Below are 24,283 nucleotides of genomic sequence, written 5' to 3'. Positions count from 1 at the left end.
TGCAGTCTATGTCTTACACTTTCTCATGATGAGAAGCTTCTTGTTTCCTGTTAAATCACTTTGACTTGCTGGTGTGAATATTTGTTTAATGCCATGCAGTATTTGTCCTCTGAGCTGATACTGTATTTTTGTTTTTTCAATTTTATTTTATTATTATATTAATAATGTTATTATTAATGACTTTTTTTTGTTTTCATGAAGTAGCTTGGTTTTTTATTTTGTCTGTGTTTGTTTTGCTTTTGTTAAAGAAAAAGAAAAATATTGTTTAAAAACAAGCTGGGACCTGCCAAAAGAAAATTATTCAAGGTGAAAAACTCATTGGTCAATAATTGAAATCAGTCAGAATGGATTAAAATGTACCTTAATCAAATGGCCAAAGTCTGTTTTCTTTTCTTTTCTTTATTGAATAAAAAAAAAAAAAAAGCTCGAGACATATCATACCATCGGTCACCAGATAATACTTTTATCAATCACTGATCTTTAACAGCTTTCTCCATTCAGACACTCATTATTTATTCTTGTTTAGTGTAAGGAATAAAGTTTTGCGGAAACATGAGCAGTCTGGTTAATCTTTAGTGTAAAAGCAGGTGAAATTTTAGGTTTGTCACAATCTTTATTTCAGTTTTTGTGTTTCAGTCAGACATCAGAACACTGAGATCACTTATTCAGGAAACACTTTAGCGGCCGCAGGAGAATTGCCACCGTCACGGCGTACCATAAACCCGATATCTAGGACAATGTGACTGGCTGTTGCTGCCGTCATCCATTTTCATGTTTTAACTAACTTGCTCACCAGCCTTCAGGATAGTACACTAAAGGAGCCACAGGAAGTCATCCACAGGTCAATAAGTCACTCAATATGCTGCACATGTGATAAATACAGGAAACAGAAATAAAAAAGACAATAAAATAAAACTGTTTCAGTCAAAAAACAAAACAAGAATTTTAGTGTTTCTACTTTAGCTGTAAAGTACTGCCATGAAGTTCAAACTGAACTAAACCAGTTTGAACTGAACTAAATGTGAGTTAAACTCTGACATTAAATTAAAATTAGTATTCAACACAACTGGATAAAAGTGTCTTTAAAGTGGACCTGCTCTCCTCACTTCCTGTCATGTGTCTCCTGCTCCTGTGACGGATGTTTGTATTAAAGTTTCTAATAATTAGGTCACAGTGCATACCCTCCTGAGAACCAGCCTATTTATCATTTCCTCTCTAATGGACATTTGCTTTTGGTCTATATGTTTTGAATTATTTGTTCTACCCTACTAAGTCCTGACGTACTAAATAGAGGACATCCTGGGCTTTCCATTGAGATCTCATGTGTCTGGGTGGCCTCTTTTAGCTCCAAAAAGGAAGGAAATCACAAAAAGATTCCTTTTTCCTTGGTTCTCAGGAGGATATAGTTTTCCCTGTGAGCCAAGAGCTCAGACTGCTCTCAACATTTTTTCTACTCTTGAATCTGGAAGATGCCACAGAGAGAGGATAGAAGCCCCACCCACCTGCTGTTCATACCTTCTGTTTATGAGGGGCAGCCAATAAGACTATCTTGAAGCGTTGGAGGATAAATTGAGGGGCTGCACCAAGGCCTAGTATCAAATGAAAGAAGGATTACTTTGAGCTGTGACTCACGCAAAGCTACTGTGCAAAGGAACAGAATAAGTCCACATTAAACTCGAGTGAAACTTGTTATTTTCAGTTTTAAATAAAAAGAACAACCAATCAAAACCACACCAAACATGACCTTTGACCTCTGAGGTGGTTCTAACAGTTAAACACTCAAGGAACCAAAAGTGCTGTTCACTCCCGATCAGCAGGAAGAGTCCATTAGAGTCTAAATAAAGTTCAGCATAGTCCAAAGAATGTTCAGTAGAGTATAAATGGAGTCCAGTAAACGGGATTAAGATTTCATGTCGATAGGTGGAGGCATTGATCAGAGTATAAAGAAAAGGAGAACGATGATGAAGAGGATGGTAAGCAGCACGCCGATGGCACACCACTGACGACGATCTGCAAACACACAGAGTTAATGAGATGAGTACAGGTGAGTGCACCTCATCAATACAGGTAGTCACACTGACTCCAGCTCAGTTCAATTCGCAGAGGGAAGAACTACAGCAAGATCAATACTTCCATCATCATCATCAATAAATCCAAATCAGCTTAAAGCTACAAAATTTCCTGCCCTAATTGATCATTTCTGATTCATCAGCTCTGAACATCTAAAACCCTGCCCACCCCTCTGAGTTAACTCATATCTTGTTTCATGTGTTGTTGGGCAGATTACCGCTGGTCATGTGGGACACCTTGGCGAGCTTCTTCATCACGTTATCCAGTTTGGACTGAGTGTTGTCCATTTCATGGCCAAAGTCATCCAACATCCTGCAGGAAGGACATCAGTAAGTCTCTGACAGGTGCCTCCTCTCCCCCTCACCTCTTTGCTTATTACAGGCAAGTTCCAGTTCAATTAAATTTTATTTGGAAATTACTATATCAGAAACTAAAAGCTGTCTGAAGGTTTTTCATATACAAAAGATCAGACGATGAGCGCTATGGTGAGGAGCAAGAACAGGAAGTGACCTTTAATCGTCACATAAAAAACACAACAACAAAAACAAACATAATGCCTTTGAGAAAGCACCGACCTGGGGATCACAGGAACTTTAGTTTACCGAATCACCTTTATCACTCTGACATTTTGTAGTCACATGACGTTCCCACCCACCCCTCTTACTACACTCGGTTCTTACACGGCCTGCTCATCCAGCTCCATGCCGATTCGCTCCGACATGTTCTTCAGGACTCCGATGGTTCCCGACACAAGTTCCAGCTGCTCATCCTGCTGCTCCGCAATCAGCTATCAGAGACAGGAAACACTTTAGCGGCATTGTAAAGGTGGAAAGCTTGTTTAGGTTTCTCAGGTGTTCTTGTACCTGCTGCTGGACCTGCTGTTCCTCAATGATCTGAGAGTTAGCGTTCTGTAGCTGGTGGTCCAGTCGGCTGTACTTATCTGCACCAGGCTGCCATATAGGGCCCTGAGCGCCACGTTCACCCAGCAGAGCCTGAAGGTCACAACAACAGTTACACGTGCGCCAAGACCGGGTATACAGGAGGACCCCAAGAGGATCCAACTGAGATCTTGTGGGGCCCTGAAGGTCCTGCAGTCTCGGGTAATGGATCACCCGTAGGCAGGTGTGACAGTTACCTGTTTGTTCTTTCGGTCAGAAGCAGCAGGTGGAATCGACATCTGAGCTTTCATTTCCTGCAAAACAAACACAGCAGCAAATCAAATCAATCAATTCTGGACATCTCAGGTAATTAATCACCTGAACGATCTACCTTGTAAATTATTAGAATATGACTGGGTCCTTCTGTCTGAGCCATTGATCTCCTGTTGTCAATAAAGTTACCTTGACGGCAACCCGCATGCTGTTGATGAAGGCCTTCCTCTTCGACAGCTCGGCAGCATCCAGGTTGAACTTCTTTGGGTTCGACTCGACAATACGTAAACTCACCGTTAAGAAGAATTATCTTATTTTCATATAAAACATGTTACATAATGACAATGTTGGTGACGTGACCTCAACTCAGGGGTGGCATGTAGCCCCCTAATGCATGTTAAAGATGAAAGTAAAACCTAGTTCAGCTCAGAGAGCATATTTAACAAAATAAGAAACACATTTTAATATATTAGCTGAAGTTAATGACGAAAAATCACAACAACAGTGGCTTTATAGTGTTAGGTTAGGTAAAGGCCCAGGAAAACTGAAAAAAATAACAACAATCAGAAGACCTATGTGCACGCACTTAGCGACAGTAGAAAGGTGGAGGTTTCTTTCTTTTAACAGAAGGAAACCTCCAGCAGAACCATGCTCAGTGAGGGGTGGCCTTCTGAGAGATCAGTTAGGGATGAGGGGATGAAGACAGAACCATGCTGTGGAACAGAGCCAGAGAAGCAAAAAGAAAAGTTGGAAGCCTAATCCTAATCTTAAAAGTAGAAATAGTGTCTGTCTCCTGAATCCAAACTAGAAACTGGTTCCATAGAAGAGGGACCTGTTCTAATAAATTCAACACGATCACTTACTCTGTCTTCACAATCAGTGATTGATTGAGCCAATTTCAGTGTTTGTAAATATGTAATTAATGATTACTAATTGATTGATCTGCTCTCAGCATGGACGAGGAAACGGGTGTCAGTCAGCAGCTTCAGATGCAGTGGGAGGGGAGGAGTCTGTTAACCCTGCTCTTCTTCATTAAATTGTCATCAAACTGACTCTAACCATTTATGAACCAATCAAATTGCTCCATCTCACCTTGTGCACCAGGTCTATGTGAGGATTTACAAACAAAACTGTCTTCACTGTCCAGGGTTTTGAGGTGATACACATCCCCTCTTCTTCTTCATTCTTTCTTTTTCCACAGCTGAACGAATCAGCCAATCTCAGATGCTCTAATCATAAAACTGTATTTACCTTTCCAGTACACCTGTATATACACCTGTGCGTGTTTCTGCTGGCTTCACATTTGAAGGATATTGATTGTCTCGTCAAGGTCCTCTAGGTCCCACTCGATGGAGCGCAGGCTGTTCCTCAGCTCATTGGTCGTCCAGTCTATCTCCTCCTTGGAGGCTCCGCCTCCCTCCACCATTAGTTCGCTCCATCTATGATGGAGGCTCTGAGCAGCATTGACTGCTTTCTGCACCTCGCTAAAAAAACAAAACAAAAACAAAAAAACAAACAGGTGAAGTTGAGCTTCAGAGGAACCTTAATAGCACAAAACAGAAACAGAACCAGGTCTATCTGCTGCAGGGTGTTTTCATGTGACGTAAGGTAACTGGAAAACTAAATAAATACAAAACTGGAGGGTCAACTTTATTGATCGTTTATTGATCAGTGTTGAAATGTCCAGCAACAATTTCAGTCAAATCTGCACAGCCACCCGGTTGTTCTTCTACAGAGCCAAGGAATCAAAATGTTTTTAAAATCACATGGCTCACTATCTGTACTCTGCCATGTCCCCCTTTCTCCACGCAAAATATGAAAAAGATGTGAAGGAACTGATTATGTCAAAACAAAATGAGTCTAAATCTGAACAAATTCAGGTGAGAAAATATTGATAACTAACAGATCGATCACAACATGAAACATTCATACAAACAGACCCATACTTTAATATCAAGTTGTAATCATTAGAAAAGCTACTTATAGAAATGAACCTATTAGGGTGAAGTAATGTTACACCTGTAAACAGGTTAATTCACTGATAAATCACTGATCAATAAAATCAAACATCTCATCTGTAACATTCAAACAGGCTGAAATCAGAAGCCTGAGATCAGAGGTGAAAACGTCTCAAGCCTCTGAAGTTTGCACAGTGTATTATACAATCATCATGGGGGTCACTTTCATTTAACACGATACAGTTGCTGCTGTGTGGTGGTTTATACGTTCAAGGAGACACAGATCACTTTGGGATTCATTGGGAACATCGTGAGAGAACACACACCCCACCCCTCACTGAGGAGGAGCATCATAAAAGTTGGCGACACCAAGAGACCATAGAAAGTGATCAGGAGAGCGTTCTGTGATTGGCTGCAGACACTATAAAGCTGTGGTGGAAACGAAGCCAGTGCACAAAGTGTTCTCCACCACGGATCATCCTGACCTCGCTCTGCACCACCTGCTGCACAAACTGCTTCACCTCCACAACATACAGGTCTGTGACTCTCTGATAAACAGACACCTATCTGGAAATGTCATCATTACTATTAATAACAATATTATTGTTATTCATCCACTCACTCATTCATTCTCTGTCGCCTATCCAAATGTTATTATTATATTATTTTAATTGTTTCTGTTTCAGCTTCATTCCACCTGCTCCAAACAGAAGCTGGTAAATTTGCTCTAAATAGAGTCTCTAACTCTTTCTCATCATCATCATCGTGGTACACACACACACGGTCTAAAACACCTCCTAAAACTTTAATCTGATAAAAAAAAACCCACACAAAGCTAACAGGCTAACATGCTAATAAACTAACTGTGAAGACACGTTTATGTTAACGTTAGCGCGTTAGCTGCCGTGAATCTGCTCCGGCTCGCACGTCGGTCTCACTATTGACGGAAACAGATCGATGATCAGATCGATTATGGATCAGCTATCACCTGTCCGCAGGCTAATGTTAGCTGCTAGCTCTGTGTTAGCGACGCAGTTCTGACCCTTTGACGACGAAGAACGGGTCTTCCATGGACATCCCGCCGGCTCTGCTCACTCCATCACCCACTTTCTCGTAACCGAATCCGCGGATTCTGATTTCCGCCGGTCCGTCCTCACGAAGCCGCTAACGGAGCCGCTAACAGGCTTTGTTTACACGTAGCACCGGAAACAGCTCCGCGATGGCACGCTCCTTCTTCTTCTCAGACTCTTACTACAGTTTCCAAACACGAAAACAGCGCCACCAGCAGTTGCGGGGAAATAACATGTAATTGCAATATTATACAGTGGTCCCCCGCGATTCACCTTTCGCGGATTTTTTTTTTTGTGGGCAATTTTGCATGATTTATTTTCAAAGGACTACGATGACCTGGATGACTGAGAACCTTCACAGACATGATTTATTTTAGTTTTTTACAGCGCATTGTGTTCTGCGTCCTGATTGGCTGTAGATCATTGTCAATCAATCTCGTGCAGTGGTCTTGTACAGTACAGAATGAGTTCAGCTTGTCCAATTAACATAAATCTGTGTAAAGCAGTGTGACTCTGAAGTGCATTATTGTATGTTTGTTTTCTCCCCAACAAACACAACAATGTCGATGAAACGTTTTGCACCGTCAAAGGCTGTGAAGGCAAAGGCACTGTGGGTGCCTTTGGTTTCATTCTATAATACTGGACTTATTTTTCTACCAAGGTTTCAACTGTGAGGGTGTTTAAACAAGAGAGAAAAGTGTGAAGATGGTCATGCCTGTCTGAGAAAAGTGTATAAAGTGTGTAGTGAGGGGTTTTACAGTCTTAAAACATCTATTTCACCTATCGCGGGTTATTTTTAGAACGTAACTACCGCGATAAACAAGGGACCACTGTATACATAAAATAGAATAGAATGTCTTGATGCATGCTCAATCATCCCGGTAAGTAAATCCCAAAAGGTTGATTCTGTTCATCTGGACGTAGCATTTTCAATGGGAGAAACATTTTGTGTAAATTTTGTCCATTGATCAACAACCACTGATCATAGACCACTGACCATTGATCAAAGGCCACTTATCAATGGTCATGAGTGACATCCACAAAGAGTTGGGGAATGGCACAATTTGCATATTAATGATCAAGGGTTCATTCACTGGGCTAGTTTCAGTTATTGTGCAAATGTATTGTTTATAAGGTCGGGGAAACCTGCAGCCAGCTGAGACTGAAGAAGTCACTTGGATGAGTGACCAAACGTTTCTCCCATTGAAAACGCTACGTCCAAATGAACAGAATCAACCATTGGGAAATAGAATAGAATAGAACGGCCATTCATTGTCATTGTACATCCCCACAAAATTGTGGGTGCTCCAGAGTTTATAGTCACAGTATTCACTTGCTGTGTCTTTAGGGTTTCACTAGCTTGAATTGAATTGAATTGTATAGAATAGTGAATATACAACAAAAACAGCAACAATAACAATACTAATAATATTTTTGTTTTAGGTAACTCTTGACTGTGCTGGTGCCAGAGAGAAGCCAACACAGAACACACAAAAAAATTAGCGTTTCTTTTTAAGTTAAATAAGTAAGTAAGTAATTACGGTTTATTTATATAGCGCTTTCCAATAACAAAATTCACAAAGTGTTTTACAATACAGAAATGGGTATGCACCAAATAAAATAGCATAAAGAGACAAAATTGGTGTCACATAGAACCTTTTAGAGAGAGGTTAAGCTGCTTAACTTGCCGATAAGCCTCACAGGGGCATTCTGGACGATCTGTAGGTGATTCAGGGATGATTTGCTCAAGCAGAGAAATAACAAATGACAATAGTCAAGGCAGGATGAACTTAAATCATGTATAATCATTTTTCATTTCATTCAACGGGCAATGATCTGCAGATGATGAAAACAACTTTGGACAGGACAGTCAACATGCTTTTCCAAGTTGAACACCTGATCAAAGGTAACACCCAGATTTCTCAAAGTGGAGGAAACTGAACATGAGAGTGGTCCAAGATTTTTAGTTGCTATGGGAACAAAGTTGTCAGGTGCACAGATCAGAACTTCATGTGTTTTTTATTAATTCAAAGACAGATATTTTGCTGTCATTCAGTTCTTTATAACATAATTACGGTCTTTAAGGAGAGAAAAGAATATTCATTCATGTCTCTACACATTAATGTCCTATAACACTGTTGTTGACAGGTCAGGTTTTTTTCCTTTATGTTCTTCCTTTCGATGCATTGCAACGGATCCTGTAATCGATGGCGAGCCAATCCTGTTGACCAATTGACTTTTTCCTGTGCTGCATAGTGTGTGGTAGGCCAGCTGCAACAAAAAAAAACCACCACTTTGAACCTACTATTCCCCTTCTTCAAACACATCCCCCTGGACTTACGGGCGGTGATTACTGTGATTGTACCACATGGTTCTCTTTGAGGAAAAACTGGTACCAAAAAGGGATACTTTCATTTGAAATGTTTTTGTATGTTTGTCATTAATTTTCTTTTTTTCTGAATGAGTAAAAGTACACAAGCTGGCGTTTTCAAAACTCACAGTTGCCTGAGTCTCATTCAGTTTGCCTTTCCTGTACATAGCCGAACCTACTAGTCCAAAGCCGTGAGCCCTTTTGCATCAAATTTGGGTGAGGTACATTTTGATCTAAGCATTTGGAGACACATTAGTGTTACACTGTTACCTCCTCCTGCCCTCGAGGGGGGCGTAATGCAAGGTTAAAGCAGAATTAATCTAGATGGTCAATCTCCGTGTGATCGGTCCTGTCACTGGCCAACAAAAAGGGTGTTATCTATGGTGGCAACCCACAAGAAAACTTCAGATGACATCAGACTCTGCATAGATCCAAGTGATCTAAATAAAGCTCTGAAATGCCCGCAACACCCTATATGTACCATAGAGGAGGTAGCTGCACAAATGCCTAACTCCACAGTCTTTTCTGTCCTGGATGTGAAATGCTCCTTTTGGCAGATAACACTTGACCACATGTTATCCATGCTCACAACTTTCAGCTCTCCATTTGGCAGAATGGCATATGAAATCAACTCAGCCAGCGAGGTGTTCCAGCATGCAATGGAGCAGGTCTTTGCAGGACACCCCTATGCTGTTATCATCGATGACATAATCATTGGTGGAAGAGATATGAAAGAGCATGAACATAATCTCAGAAAGGTACTTGACCATGTGAGGGAAGTCAAACTGAGACTTAACCCCCTAAAGTGCAAATTCCACCTCAAAGAAGTCTGTTATGTTGGACATTTATTCACAAGCAAGGGCTTAAAGCCCGATCCCGCTAAGACCAAAGCAATTAATGAGATACCCACACCAGAAAACGTCACAGCCCCCCAACGCTTCTTATGGATGATTAATTATTTAGGAAAGTTCATTCCCAATTTCAGTTAGCTCTCAATCCCACTTTGCGAGCTAACATGAAAATACATACAGTGGCACTGGCTAAAGCAGCTTCAAGATGCATTTGCTTTAAAAAAAAAACAAAAACAAACAAAAAAAAAAAACAGCCTAACCAGTCCATCCACTCTCAGCTCCAAGTCCGTACTGTGACGTCCAGAAACCCATCATTTGCATGTGATGGGTTTCTGGACGTCACAGTACGGACTTGGAGCTGCATGCCTTCAGGAAGGTGTCCCAATTGCCTACTCCTCTCGTACTCTGGCACAGACTGAGATGCGCTATGCGCAGATCGAGGAAGAGCTTCTTGGTGTTGTCTTTACATGTTCCGAATTCATCAAAATTGATCATCAGCCATTAGAATATAATTTGATACTCTACGAAGAGCTGTTTTGGTGGAGTGCATCTGGCAAAACTCAGACTGAAATTATGCAGTTCAAACGTCTGTTAGCTGGTTGGCCACAACTTTTTCAGATTTTTGGAATAAAAGGGAGTTTTGAAATTGGCCTATAATTCTCAAGTGGAGGGGTTAGCATTGGGCTTTTTTAAAAGAGGGTAAATAATAACCTGTTTGAAATATGTAGCAACAAAGCAATTATTCATTACCTTAAGAACACATGGTGTGAAAGACCTTTTTGAATAGTGAGGTTCATAAAATGTCAAGTTGGCAAGAGGGTAGTTTCACTTTACGAGCCACTTCAGACAGATTACTTATTTTGTCTAAGAGTAGTGGACGGTTTAGGCATGGGCCCAGAGAGGAAGGAGGAGGGGTAATATTTGGTCTGATATTATGGGTCTTATTAATAGAGACAGAAAGCAAGAAAGTTTTTACACTCTATTAAATCTGCTGGCACATCAGAAATTACTTACTGGAGACGGCTGGGTCTGCCAAAAACACCCAGTGAGGAAACCATAACATATCCCGATGACTCAAGGAAATATGGAACAATGGAATTTGAGAACAAGCAATACAGTTTGAATATAAACAACAGAATTTGAATGAAAACAACAGAATTTAAATGAAAACAACACAATTTAAATGAAAACAACACAATTTGCATGAAAACAATGGAATTTGAATGAAAACAATGGAATTTTGGAACAAACAACAGAATTAGAATAAAAACAACGGAATTTGAAGGAAAACAACAGAATTTGAATGAAAACAATAGAGTTTGAATGAAAAGAACAGCATTTGAATGAAAACAACACAATTTAAATGAAAACAATAGAATTTGATTAAAAAGAGTAGAATTAGAATGAAAAGAACAGCATTTGAATGAAAACAACAGAATTTGAATAAAAGGAGTAGAATTAGAATAAGGAAAAACAGCATTTGAATAAAAACAACAGAATTTGAATGAACACAACGGAATTAGAATGAAAACAATGGAATTTTGGAACACAACAGAATTAGAATAAAAACAACGGAATGTGAATGACAACAACAGAATTTGAATGAAAACAATGGAATTTTATGGAAGAAATATAGTGTCATCAGAATTCAAGTATTTTTAGACATTGAATTTATAACACTGAATTTTTATCCTCCAAAATTCACCTGCAAAAAATTCACCTGCAAAAATTCACCAGCAAAAAATTCACCTGCAAAAATTCGCCTGCAAAAGTGATGAACTTTTGACCCAAGTCAGAGCAATCAGCACTAGATCGAGTCGAGCGGCTCTCAGCCAATTAAATTACGCTGTTTGATCACATTACACCGTTAGCCAGCAGTGTGTCTCCTAAAAGAGAGCTGTTTAAAGGTGAGTGATTAAGTATTTCTCCTAAATAGAGATCATTACAGAACGCCTAGTCCTACTTAAAATCCCATTTATTTTTATTTTATCATCTACTCGAACTAAGGAAAACGTTTGACTAACTCAAAGACAATTTCCACGCCTCATCATTTACATTGTGTTCCTTACATTTTCCCTAATTGTATGTTATATTAATCCTATATTTCCGTTTTAATATTTCTAATGTTTGCCTTGTTTTCTTCACTGTCTGGTCTGCCTCTGTCTCGCCTGTATGGATGCATTTACACCTAAATGTCCCCAACAAAGGATGTTTTAATTCACCACTATTCCAGTGAAACACGAGTCTCCCATCTTCCTGCTACCGGTCTCGAGTTTTTGTTCACCAAAGCACACACCAACTTCATACTGACAGACAGATCACTGCCCTTTTGCCGCCTTGTCTGACCGTGTTTTGTGGCTTTGGTTCACTTCACCGCACTCTTCCCCATTCTTGTCATTAAATCAGGCCATTCTGCAACCATGGCAGCCATTCACTCTATGGCTTTATTCACGGTGTATTTTACCCCTTCACCAAAGGCCGTTCTCGTTTTCAACATTATATTTGCAGTGTTCGTCTATCTATCAATATCTGCGGAGTATTTTTTTTAACGAGTATCCTATTTTCTAAAGCACAGCATGTAAAGGGTAGCTCGGTTAGCAGGAAGCTAGCATGTAGCGCTTAGTGAGACAGGCCTCAGACGAGTTGAGCAAAGACCCCGTCTGTGTACTTTATACGTGAGCAACGGATTTAAATAAAATTAACGTTTCAAAAGACAAACTTGAAGATAAAAAACAATATACTTACCAGAGGACCGCCAGGGTTTGCCGCTTCCATCTTGCTGCTCCTAAATTCAAAACTGCCTCTGCAGACAGGCAGGGGAGGCGTGGAAATTGTCTTTGAGTTAGTCAAACGTTTTCCTTAGTTCGAGTAGATGATAAGATAAAATAAAAATAAATGGGATTTTAAGTAGGGCGTTCTGTAATGATCTCTATTTAGGAGAAAAACTTAATCACTCACCTTTAAACAGCTCTCTTTTAGGAGACACACTGCTGGCTAACAGTGTAATGTGATCAAACAGCGTAATTTAATTGGCTGAGAGCCGCTCGACTCGATCTAGTGCTGATTGCTCTGGCTTGGGTCAAAAGTTCATCACTTTTGCAGGCGAATTTTTGCGGGCGAAACTGAAGAAGTAGAAAGAAAAGAATAGAATTTGAATGAAAACAACAGGATTAGAACAAAAACAACAAAATTTAAATAAAAATAACAGAATTTGACCGAAAACAACAGATTTTGAAAGAAAACAACAGAATTTGAAAACAAACAATAGAATTTGAATAAAACGAGTAGAATTAGAATGAAAAGAACAGCATTTGAATGAAAACAACAGAATTTGAATAAAAAGAGTAGAATTAGAATGAGAAGAACAGCATTTGAATAAAAACAACAGAATTAGAATGAACACAACGGAATGTGAATGAAAACAAAAGAATTAGAATAAAAAGAACAGAATTTGAAAGAAAATAACAGAATTTGAATGAAAGCAACGGAATTTAAATGAAAAGAACGGAATTTGAATGAAAGGAACAGAATTAGAATCAAAAGAATGGAATTTGAATGAAAAGAACACAATTTGAATGAAAACAAAATCGAAAGAATGGAATTTGAATGAAAAGAACGCAATTTGAATGAAAAGAACAGAATTAGAATGAGAAGAATAGAATTTGAATAAAAACAACAGAATGTGAATGAAAACAACAGAATTAGAATGAAAACAACAGAATTAAAGTGAAAACAACAGAATTTGAATGAAAGCAACAGAATTTGAGAAAAATCAATAGAATTTGAATGAAGAGAACAGAATTTGAATGAAAACAACAGAATTTGAGAACAATCAATAGAATTTGAATGAAGAGAACAGAATTTGAATGAAAACAACAGAATTTGAATGAAAGCAACGAAATTTAAATGAAAAGAATGAAATTTGAATGAAAGCAACAGAATTAGAATGAAAAGAACAGAGTTTGAATGAAAAGAACAGAATTTGAATGAAAGCAACGGAATTAGAATGAAAAGAACAGAGTTTGAATAAAAACAACAGAATTTGAATGAAAACAAAGGAATTAGAATGAAAAGAACGGAATTTGAATGAAAAGAACAGAATTAGAACGAAAACAACAGAATTAGAATCAAAACAACAGAATTAGAATCAAAAGAATGGAATTTGAATGAAAAGCACGTAATTGGAATGAAAACAACAGAATTAGAATGAAAAGAACGGAATTTGAATGAAAATAACAGAATTAGAATAAAAAGAACAGAATTTGAATGAAAACAACGGAATATGAATGAAAACCACAGAACTTGAGAACAAACAATAGAGTTTGAATGAAAAGAACAGAATTAGAATGAAAAGATCAGAATTACAATGAAAAGAACAGAATTTGAATGAAAATAATGGAAGTAGCATAAAAAGAACCCAATTTGAACGAAAACAATGGAATTTGAATGAAAACAATGGAATTTGAATGAAAGCAACAGAATTTGAGAACAATCAATAGAATTTGAATGAAGAGAACAGAATTTGAATGAAAACAACAGAATTTGAGAACAATCAATAGAATTTGAATGAAGAGAACAGAATTTGAATGAAAACAACAGAATTTGAGAACAATCAATAGAATTTGAATGAAGAGAACAGCATTTGAATGAAAACAACAGAATTTGAATGAAAGCAACGAAATTTAAATTAAAAGAATGGAACTTGAATGAAAAGAACAGAATTAGAATGAAAAGAACAGAATTTGAATGAAAGCAACGGAATTAGAATGAAAAGAACAGAATTTGAGAATAAACAATAGAGTTTGAATAAAAACAACAGAATTTGAATGAAAACAAAAGAATTAGAATGAAAAGAACGGAATTTGAATGAAAGCAACAGAATTAGATTCAAAAGAATGGAATTTGAATGAAAAGCACGTAATTGGAATGAAAACAACAGAATTAGAATGAAAAGAACGGAATTTGAATGAAAACAACAGAATTAGAATGAAAACAACAGAATTAGAATCAAAAGAATGGAATTTGAATGAAAACAATGGAATTTGAATGAAAACAACGGAATTTGAATGAAAACAACAGAATTTGAATGAAAAGAACAAACTTGAATAAAAATAACAGCATTTGAGTGAAAACAACAGATTTTGAAAGAAAACAACAGATTTTGAAAGAAAACAACAGAATTTGAAAACAAACAATAGAATTTGAACAAAACAATCAGAATTAGAATGAATAGAACAGCATTTGAATGAAAACAACAGAATTTGAATGAAACTAGTAGAATTAGAATGAGAAGAACAGCATTTGAATAAAAACAACAGAATTTGAATGAAAACAACGGAATTTGAATAAAAAGACTAGAATTAGAATGAAAAGTTCAGAACTACAATGAAAAGAACACAATTAGAATAAACACAACGGAATTTGAATGAAAACAACGGAATTAGCATAAAAAGAACATAATTTGAATGAAAACAATGGAATTTGAATGAAAACAACGGAATTTCAGATCACAACAGAATTAGAATGAAAAGAACAGAATCTGACTGAAAACAACGGAATTTGCATGAAAACAACTAAATTTGAATAAAAAGAGTCGAATTAGAATGAAAAGATCAGAATTACAATGAAAACAACAGAATTTGAATGAAAACAACGGAATTAGAACGAAAACAACAGAATTTGAATAAAAATAACAGAATTTGAATGAAAACAACGGAATTTCAGAACAAACAACAGGATTGGAATAAAAACAACACAATTAGAATGAAAGAAACAGAATTTAGATGAAGACAACAGAATTTTAAAGGAAAGAACAGTATTAGAACAAAAACAACAGAATTAGAATGAAAACCACAGAATTTGAATGAAATTAACAGAATTTGAATGAAAGGAACAGAATTTGGATGAAAACCACAGAATTAGAATGAAAACAACAGAAATTCTGTTGTTTTCTTGAAACTAGTAGAATTAGAACTTCTTTCATTAAAAAAAAAAACTATGTTGCATCTACTCTTCTGTTTCATTCTCGCCACAGCACCTCATCCATATCACAAGCAATGTTTGCCCTGGTTGATCGGCAGGGCAAATATCGCCAAGCATGGCGAATCCAGCCATGAATATCATCAACTGCTATATCTTCACATGCATCTTCCATAGCTTGGGAAGGGGTATATGTGTGTGTGGATTTCGGTCATACACTTTCCATCTCCAGGCGTTTACCCATTTGGGCAGTGCATTTATTGCATCATATAATGTGTTTTCTGGGTACACTGTGCTTTTTCAGGGTTCAGAGATTGATGGCTCCATGTCAGAGGACTGGCTATGAATTTCAGACGAATCAGGCCTTAACTTAATAAAAAAGGTAACAATAGTTCTTTTCATCTTTTCTTATTACCCACAGCTAAATCCACTTCTGTCAGGCCTAGACTGCTCACTAGGGCTGGGTATTGTCACTGATTTCTATAATCCATTTGACACCGATTCACGAGGTCCTGATTCGATTCAATTTTGACAGTCAGAAATATTATAATTCTGATCACTTATCAGTACTGATACATGTGAGACTTCATCAGAGGTGTGAGCGTAACAGCAGATGCCTTTGTGTCAAAAGTAACTGAGGTCTTATTTCCTGTTTGGTGGTTGTTGAAATAGTTTTGTGAGCTTTATTGTTTTATTCAAGCTACTCACCTCTCTCTATCCACCTGCACTTTCAACTGGACCACGGCCAATCAGAGAGGTCCTGTCCTTGACTAGCTCTGATTGGTTTAGACCACAATAGGGGCATAATGTGTGTCTGTTTTGACCACACGGAGACTTTCAGAGTTGCGGGGGCTTTTCTTTTCTTTTTCTTTCTTTCTTTTTTTTTACTCAAACAGTTGGTTGCACCGGTGCGAGCTAGGATTTTTTTAAGTTGAAAAATTTTGCTTTATGTTCTCTACAAGAGTTTCTGGGTTTTTTTGCTAGTTCTTCAAATGTTCAATAAAAACACGTATGCTAATTCATAACGAAGAAAGCTTTGTAATGAAGACTGTCATTTCCAAAACACTGCACACACACAAATTCTTTTTACACATACAAATCCTGATTTACAAGTACAAAACTGATTTACAAGTACAAAATATTTATGACCACATTTTGAGCCCATAGTATGGTTGGTGCATCAGATACATGTTGTAGTCATTGTGTCTGAAGTACAAGTAATTGTGTGTAAATAACTGTGAAAAACTGTAAAGGGTTTTTTTCCCCTCCCACTGTCAACAGAGTTCTTGCTCATAAGGGGGTCATGTGATTGTTGGGGTTTTTGCTGTTTTCTTTTTATTATTGTAGGGTCTTTCCTTACAATATAAAGGTACAACATTTGCAGGAGTTGACCATCTCATTCTGAGCAGACAGATGTTTTACAGCTGGATTTTAATGTTTGGGTGATGTCATGTTTAGTTTTCTGGTACACGTGTTGTCGGTTCTATTTTATAAATAAAGTTCTTCAGTAAAATCAAAACAAAATTTCTGATTTGATTTTCGTGTTTTCCCAATGACTCCAGCAGGGGGCAAATAAGGAGCACGGTCCTATTTTACAGAAGAAGAAGAAGGACAGGAGGAGATCTCGCGATACTTCACTGGGCGGCAGTTGGTTCTTTGTGTGCAGCAGGGAACGTGCGTGTTAGGATCGACAGATCATCTTATCTTCCAACTGCGGATCGAAATCTGACCCAATCACACCGGATCACCTGTCCGCACTCCTACAGGTAAGAACGGTGACGTCTTTGATTGCCAAGGTGCGAGTGGACGAGTAGCCTCGTGGTGTGCCCGCGGTGCTAACAGCGGCTAATGCTAGCAGCTCCGCGGCCTCAATGTGCGCGCTTTTATTTTACCCACTTTACCTGCTTATCTATCCACATGTGAGACCCGACTGTAACGCGAACTGGACCGGAACGGGAAAGCTACGGGTTTTTCTGGGAAACGCCAGCGATCTCTGTAATTAAGTTAGTGATTAAGTAAATATGTGTTAATCCATTAAGTTAATGTGTTCACCTGGACCTGTGGGCGGTGCTTCAGCGGTTAGACGGTTCTCGGGGTGTCAGGCAGGTAAATGTACTTCTAGAGCTCTTTGGTTGGTTAGAAATGTTGATGACATTCTCAGACGTCATTCTGATTGGCAATGTTTGGGGTCAGATGTCATCTTATAGAAAGCTGCAGGTGAGTCAAACAGGATGTAAAGGAAATGGTGCTTCTTAAAGGCCGAGAAACATCTGGAATCAATGTCTTGATGTATGCTCAATCATCCAGGTAAGTAATTCCCAAAATTCCTCATGTAGGTGACTTCTTCAGTCTCAGCTGACTGCATGACTCCATTGTTTATTCAGTAGGCTAGCGTCAGCTGAGACTGAAGAAGTTACCTGGATGGTGATGAAACGTTTCTCCCACTGAAAACGTCCAGATGAACATAATCAACGTTTTGGGATCTGGAATCAACATCTGGACATTGATCCACAGAGAACACCCGGACTTCACAGGTGCTTCTCAATCAATAATGCTACTGTAGCAACAGGAACATAAGATAATACGGAGTGAAATGACCTGTGAACATTGTGACTCAGATCACAGACGGAAAATTGGCACGCAGCAAAGGGCCGCAGATCGGCCTCAATCTCGGGCCACTGCTTTCTGGCTATGTGGCATGTGGTTGCCTGCTCACCCACTGAGCTAAACTGGCGACCCATCATCAGAGAGTTACTGGTTTGGGTTTCCTGATTGAAACGGATTGAATTCTGATCACCTTCAGTTTATTGATCGAGTAGCTTGCAAATGATAAGCAATGATCAATAATCAGCTCCTTTTGCTATTTTTCCCAGACGCAGTTAACTTCCTGAATCATTTCCATGGCGCAAAGACGAGGACACATCAGGTACCTGAAGGTGAGTGGATCAGTAGTGATCAAGTGTTTTTAACCTGTTCAGAGGCTGTGCTGTGAAGCAGGTTCAACAAATTCAAGCTTTCTTTCAGTTAACCAGCTTAACAAAATGATAGCACGAGGACCAAACATCAAACTGTTTCTGCATTTTCTACATCAGCAGCTGAACATATGCATCATGTGACTTCACACCTGGGTTTCGGCCATGATGTCACCCAGAGACCACTGAACAGGTTTTACAAATAAAACGATGAGCAGAGGATCTCAGTCTCACTGACTCAGACCGTAAATGACAGAATCGGTGAAAACAAGGTAGTTCCATCAGATTTAAACCTGCTCCTGACCATGTGATCGGCACGCATTACCACGATGATCTCACAGGTACAAAGAATGCCACCTTTGTGGCACAGAACTCTGAGCTTAAGCTTGCTGCTTGTACTACAAATGTAATCGCAAAGAGAATTCAGAGATTATCTGAAAACTGGAGCCTATGATTCCTTTGGGTGATCTGGTTCTGGGTCAAGTCGCTGAGACTTTTTCAGGTGATTTTCAGACTTTGAACATTGATACGAACACTTTTTACTATACCTGACTGCTTTCTGTTTCGCCTTGACACTCCAATAAACGCATCATAGAGCAGCTCAGGCTTCGGTGTCTTGCTCAAGGACACTTTGGCCTGCAAACTGCAGCAGAACCACTAACCTTCCAATTAGTAGATGAGTGTCACCCATCCCAAATGACAGAATCTGAATCTGTGAACCTATGTCAGCATGAAATGTAATCAGATTACAGTCAGACCGTCTGCTTATAAAATGTCACTTTAAACACATTTAGTTCAGTTTGGATCTGAAAGTCATTTCAGCCTTATCGTCACTAAAATCCGTCATTGAGCCTGACGATTGATGTCATGTAAACGGTGATTCTACAATAACTGTAATCGTATTACACTCATACTGTCACTAGAGATTTGATTCTAAGTTGTAATCTGTCATTGATGGAATAGCTGTCTCTGTGCTGATATATTGATGAGTGGTTGGTTGGACTGACTTAATAGCTGTGACTTTATGAAAGCAAGGGTCACTCAGCTGATTCAGGTCCAGGAGGAGGGGAGGAGTCAGAGGGAACACCTGTCAGAGGTTACCCAAAGTTTAGTTTAGTTCCCAAAATTTGTTACCATGGTGGCTGATTCAGTTCATTCTCTTTCTGGAACAGAAACCCAAGTCTATCTTATCTCAGGGTTAACAAACTTTTAGCTGAACCCACTTCCTGAATCAGGGCCTGGGGATTAGTGCATGTTTACGACAGGTGTGTGTGGTGTGTGTGTTTCAGGTGTGTGAGGTTCAGAACTCTCAGGGTGATGTCAGAGACGCTTCGCTCGCCGCTAAAGGAGCTGCTGGAAATGTGAGTGCTACGCTTTGATTGGCTGAATCCGTTCACTTCCTTTATTCTGGCATCTTTTTGACTTTAGTGAAAGTGATGATGGTGATGATGTAATGACCTCAGGAGCTGTACGATAACGGGTACGGCGAGCAGATGATGGAGGACGAAGACGCACGCACGAACCTGATTGTGAACTACCTGCCGCAGAGCATGAGCCAGGACGAGCTACGCAGCCTCTTCAGCAGCGTCGGCGAGGTCGAGTCTGCCAAGCTCATCCGGGACAAAGTGGCAGGTAACGATGAAAGTACGGCTAATGTAGCGCTGAAGTACCACTAATACAGTACTACTGAAGTGCTGCTGCAGTATCACTGTTAGTACCACTACTGCAGTACTACAGTAGAATCACTGTAGTACTTCTGAGTACTTGGACTGCAGCAGGCGCTGAGCTCCCAATCGTACTGCAGTATTATTCAGGTAGTACTATGGTATTACTGGGGTACTGTTACACACAGTAGTACTGTGGTATTACTTTGCTCACTACTAATGATGATAATTTTACTAAAGACAAATACCAGATTACTTTTGAAGCATTATAAGTTTTACTGTCAATATGTTTTATTTCAGTACTTGAAGTAAATGTATTTCAGCATTAACACGTGTACTTGTTCATGCTTCATTGTACTTTGTACTCCTTATGCTGCACAGTAGGTCACAGCTGTATTTTGCAGTAGTCGTAGTATCAGTACATAGTCGTTATAGTACTGTTTGCAGTATTTCCTGTTCACTGTTGTTTTTTGGGGGGTTTCAAGACGATCAGCTGATTTTGTTTGTTTTGGGGGGTTTTAACTCTGTTTTTTTGTTCCTCTTTTTTTTAGGTGAATTTTGTGATTTTTCTCTCTTTTTTTGTCATAAAACAATTTGGATATTTTTGTTGTTGTAATCTTCATTTTTTTTCACACCAGGTTTAATGACATCAAAGTGTCTAACAGGTACTTAATGCTGATTGGTTACATCAGGGCTGGGCGAACAAAGTAAATAAAAAGTTATCTACTGAATGATTCAAAACAAATTAAAGAATGATTTAGAAAAAAGGTGTGGTAAGAATATGTTGACACTAACTGAACTTCTTGTTTTCTATTTTATAAGAATTTGAAACTTTGTAATTACATTTTGAGGCGACGGCCGTCTGGTGATGAATGTCTTCAGATGACACGTGGCTTGGTTGCAGGTTTTCAGGTCTTCTGCCCTACAGCAGAAACAGAATAACTTTGATTGGCGAGTAAACGGCGAGCACGTCAGTGCCTGAGCAAAGAATGAAAGTTTTGGTTGAATTTTTTTCGTCCAGCCTCTGATAAAGGTGTTTTGTTTTTTATTTTTTGTGGGGTTTTATTTTGTTTGTTTTTTTAAAAATATTTTCACCTGTTTGATTTTTTTTCAGGCTGTTTGTAAAACTTTAAAAATATTTGACGATTTTTTTTGTTCTGAACAAGTCGAGAAAACAGTCGTTTTCAACAGTCGCATGGGGTGATGCAGGATTACATCCTGCCAGCGTGTAATTGTCAGGTCGTCGTGCGTTCAATACAACCATGTGCAGATGATTTGTGCCGACGGTTTGATCATCATCATGTGGCTAACCACCGTCATGCCAAAGTAATATATCACCAGTGAGTCATCTTTAACCTCATTCACTGACGACGATAAATTATTTACTTCCATGGACAGATCTTACCTGAACTGGTCAAATCAGGTGAGATCTTACCTTTTCAGATAAAAAATAAGTTAATATTTATATTGAATATTTAAACATTTAATCTGGATTTTATTTCAACTCGATGTAAGTGCAGTTTTTATTTCCATCACTTTATTTTCTGTGAGAACTAATTTGTGTTGAAGTGTAACAGGAGAGATGACCTTTAACCTCTTTGTTTGTAGTGAGTTTTTTTCCGATGTTGATTATTTATTTATTTATTTATTTATTTATTTTTAAATAGCCAATGTACCTTGCAGTGCCACCTAACTGTTTTGAGAGCTAAAACGTGGCAGGTGCGCGGCAGTCAGGCGGCGTGGTGGGTGGCGGCAGGTTTTCCCGGTTTGTTCAGAAAACTGATGTTTTCCAATTGACTGTATGGATCTCTGTACTTAGTGTGAACTCTGTTTGTTTCTCTCGGACTGTGTAGCAGCTGTAACAGACGCTTTTGTTTTTTATTTTGTTGTTTTCCTTTGTGTTTCTCTAGGCCACAGTTTAGGTTACGGCTTTGTTAACTTTGTTAACCCTAGTGATGCAGAGAGGGCTATCAGTACCCTCAATGGCCTGAGGCTACAGTCTAAAACTATCAAGGTAACGTGCCACAGGTGCTCTTTGTTTTTCCTGTCTCAACTGATGTGTTATGTTCCCCGGACAGTAGAGGGCACTCTCACCTGTCTGATGGATGAAGGTATTTTCAAACTCTGCTGTTTTGTTTTTATTGTTTTCGCACCGACACGTGTCAACACTGAATCTGTGAATTTCTTCAATTCAGTGAGACAACGTACTGCACCTTTTACTTTCAGACATTAATGATATTAATGCTTTTATTTTGGTGATCAGAGCCTGTTTGGATGCTTTTATTTTGTGTTTTGTTTTGTTTGGAAAAATTGTGGATTTTTTATTTATTTTTATTGAATATTTAAAAATTTAAATCTGGATTTTCTTTGAACTCAATGTAACTGTATTTTTTATTTTCATCACCGTTTGTTTTCTGTGACAATTATTTTGTAAAGATGATCAGCTGACTTACTTCCTGTCACTTCCCCGCAGGTTTCATTTGCACGGCCGAGTTCGGACGCCATCAAAGATGCGAACCTGTATATCAGTGGTTTGCCACGGACTCTCAGTCAGCAGGACGTGGAGGACATGTTCTCGCACTACGGTCGCATCATCAATTCTAGAGTGTTAGTGGACCAGGCTTCAGGTAACACACGCGCTCAGTAAGCTCAGGGTCATGTGATGGCTTGTGATGTTTGGAACTGAAAAAATTCTGTTCTGGTTGGCTGTTTAGGTCTGTCACGTGGCGTGGCCTTCATCCGCTTTGATAAGAGGGCCGAGGCCGATGACGCTGTCAAACACCTGAACGGACACACGCCTCCCGGCAGCGCTGAGCCAATCACGGTCAAGTTTGCTGCCAATCCCAACCAGGCCAGGAACTCCCAGATGATGTCACAGATGTACCACGGTCAATCACGACGCTTTGGGGGGCCCGTCCATCACCAGGCACAAAGGTTCCGGTATGCTGACCTGCTCAGAATAACCTGATTACTGTAGTCTGAGTACTCTAAACCTACCTTGTCCCGAGATCCAGCAGCTAATTGACTTAGATGTTTGTTACTGTTTGTTGAGAATCAGTTAATCTGCAGATGTCTAATACTTCGTGTGTCCAGGTTTTCTCCAATGAGCACCGACCACATGAGCGGAGGGGGTGGGGCCTCGGGGAGCTCATCCTCTGGTTGGTGCATCTTCATCTACAACCTGGGCCAGGAAGCTGACGAGGCCATGCTGTGGCAGATGTTTGGCCCGTTCGGCGCAGTCTTGAATGTGAAAGTGATCCGAGATTTTAACACCAATAAGTGCAAAGGCTTTGGCTTTGTTACAATGGCAAACTACGAGGAAGCTGCCATGGCGATCCACAGCCTGAACGGGTACCGCCTGGGGGACAAAGTCCTGCAGGTCTCCTTCAAGACCAGCAAGGGGCACAAATAGAGGAGGGGGCGAGGCTAAAACTAATAACAGGTGTTTTTCTTTTTGTTTTTTGTCTGTTTTGTCAGTTTTTCCCAGCATGCCCTGTTTCTTTATGTCAGTAAGTAATTTTTCTGACTGTGCGGGCATTCATCCACAATAAAGGACTGAAATTTGCAGTATGACTGACAGCTGACTGTCAGCATTGTTATGAACATAACTGGAGTTGTATCGATTTCTGCAGGTTTACTTTAAGACATTTGGGGTCAAAGGTTATGGAAACTAAATCTGCTCTTTTCTGATTTGAGTAAAACGTTCAATTGGTTTTATGTACAGTTTATGTAAATGATGTCATGGTAACCACTGACAACTGATTAAAGGATTAAAAGTTTGGACAGGTAACCTGACGTTATCATGTCAGGTGATCAGGTCAGTGTTAGACGATTAGTTTCATGTTGTACAGGTGAGGTAGAGGAATGCACCTGATGAACAGGTAACTGATGTGAAGTCGATTTTCATTTGTTTTATTTTTGTATTGCAGCTTCATTGTGACATTTATTCAGCAATAAATCTGTTATTGTGAAAACTTAACGTGTGTCTGAATGTTTGTCTCCCCTTTGTCTGAATTTCTTTAAACTGTCAAACTTTTTGTTTATCGATGGACACAAAGTGTAGAGTTTATTTTACTATTTCTGTGTCGTTACATATTCAGTACAATGGCGTGACTGAACGATGACAAATGCAGTGGTCTGGTTGGACAAATCTGTTTATTTGGATCCAAAACATCAGAAAAATTTAGCTCGGTTTGA

At 39.0% G+C, this 24,283-nt stretch overlaps 2 protein-coding genes across 2 annotated transcripts; one reads left to right on the top strand and one right to left on the bottom strand.

The window, feature by feature from the left end:
* Positions 1–593: 593 nt before the first annotated feature.
* stx6 (syntaxin 6) lies at positions 594–6,419 on the bottom strand. Its single transcript, XM_006790271.3, has 8 exons — positions 6,222–6,419; positions 4,536–4,705; positions 3,411–3,505; positions 3,206–3,262; positions 2,934–3,062; positions 2,751–2,857; positions 2,288–2,382; positions 594–2,010 (listed from the first exon to the last, which is right to left on the bottom strand). The coding sequence occupies exons 1-8, from the start codon at positions 6,254–6,256 to the stop codon at positions 1,934–1,936; spliced, it is 765 nt and encodes a 254-aa protein (XP_006790334.1). The 5' UTR covers positions 6,257–6,419; the 3' UTR covers positions 594–1,933.
* Positions 6,420–17,047: 10,628 nt separating this feature from the next.
* LOC102799316 (ELAV-like protein 1) lies at positions 17,048–24,065 on the top strand. The gene is made up of 8 exons (XM_006790270.3): positions 17,048–17,216; positions 18,324–18,386; positions 19,712–19,783; positions 19,886–20,054; positions 21,997–22,100; positions 22,560–22,713; positions 22,801–23,026; positions 23,180–24,065. The coding sequence occupies exons 2-8, from the start codon at positions 18,351–18,353 to the stop codon at positions 23,496–23,498; spliced, it is 1,080 nt and encodes a 359-aa protein (XP_006790333.1). The 5' UTR covers positions 17,048–17,216; positions 18,324–18,350; the 3' UTR covers positions 23,499–24,065.
* Positions 24,066–24,283: the final 218 nt, after the last annotated feature.

The sequence above is a fragment of the Neolamprologus brichardi genome, chromosome 23 (assembly GCF_056152115.1).
Source record: "Neolamprologus brichardi isolate AB-2024 chromosome 23, ASM5615211v1, whole genome shotgun sequence".
NCBI lineage: Eukaryota > Metazoa > Chordata > Actinopteri > Cichliformes > Cichlidae > Neolamprologus > Neolamprologus brichardi.
This window is presented reverse-complemented; position numbering and strand designations above follow the sequence as displayed.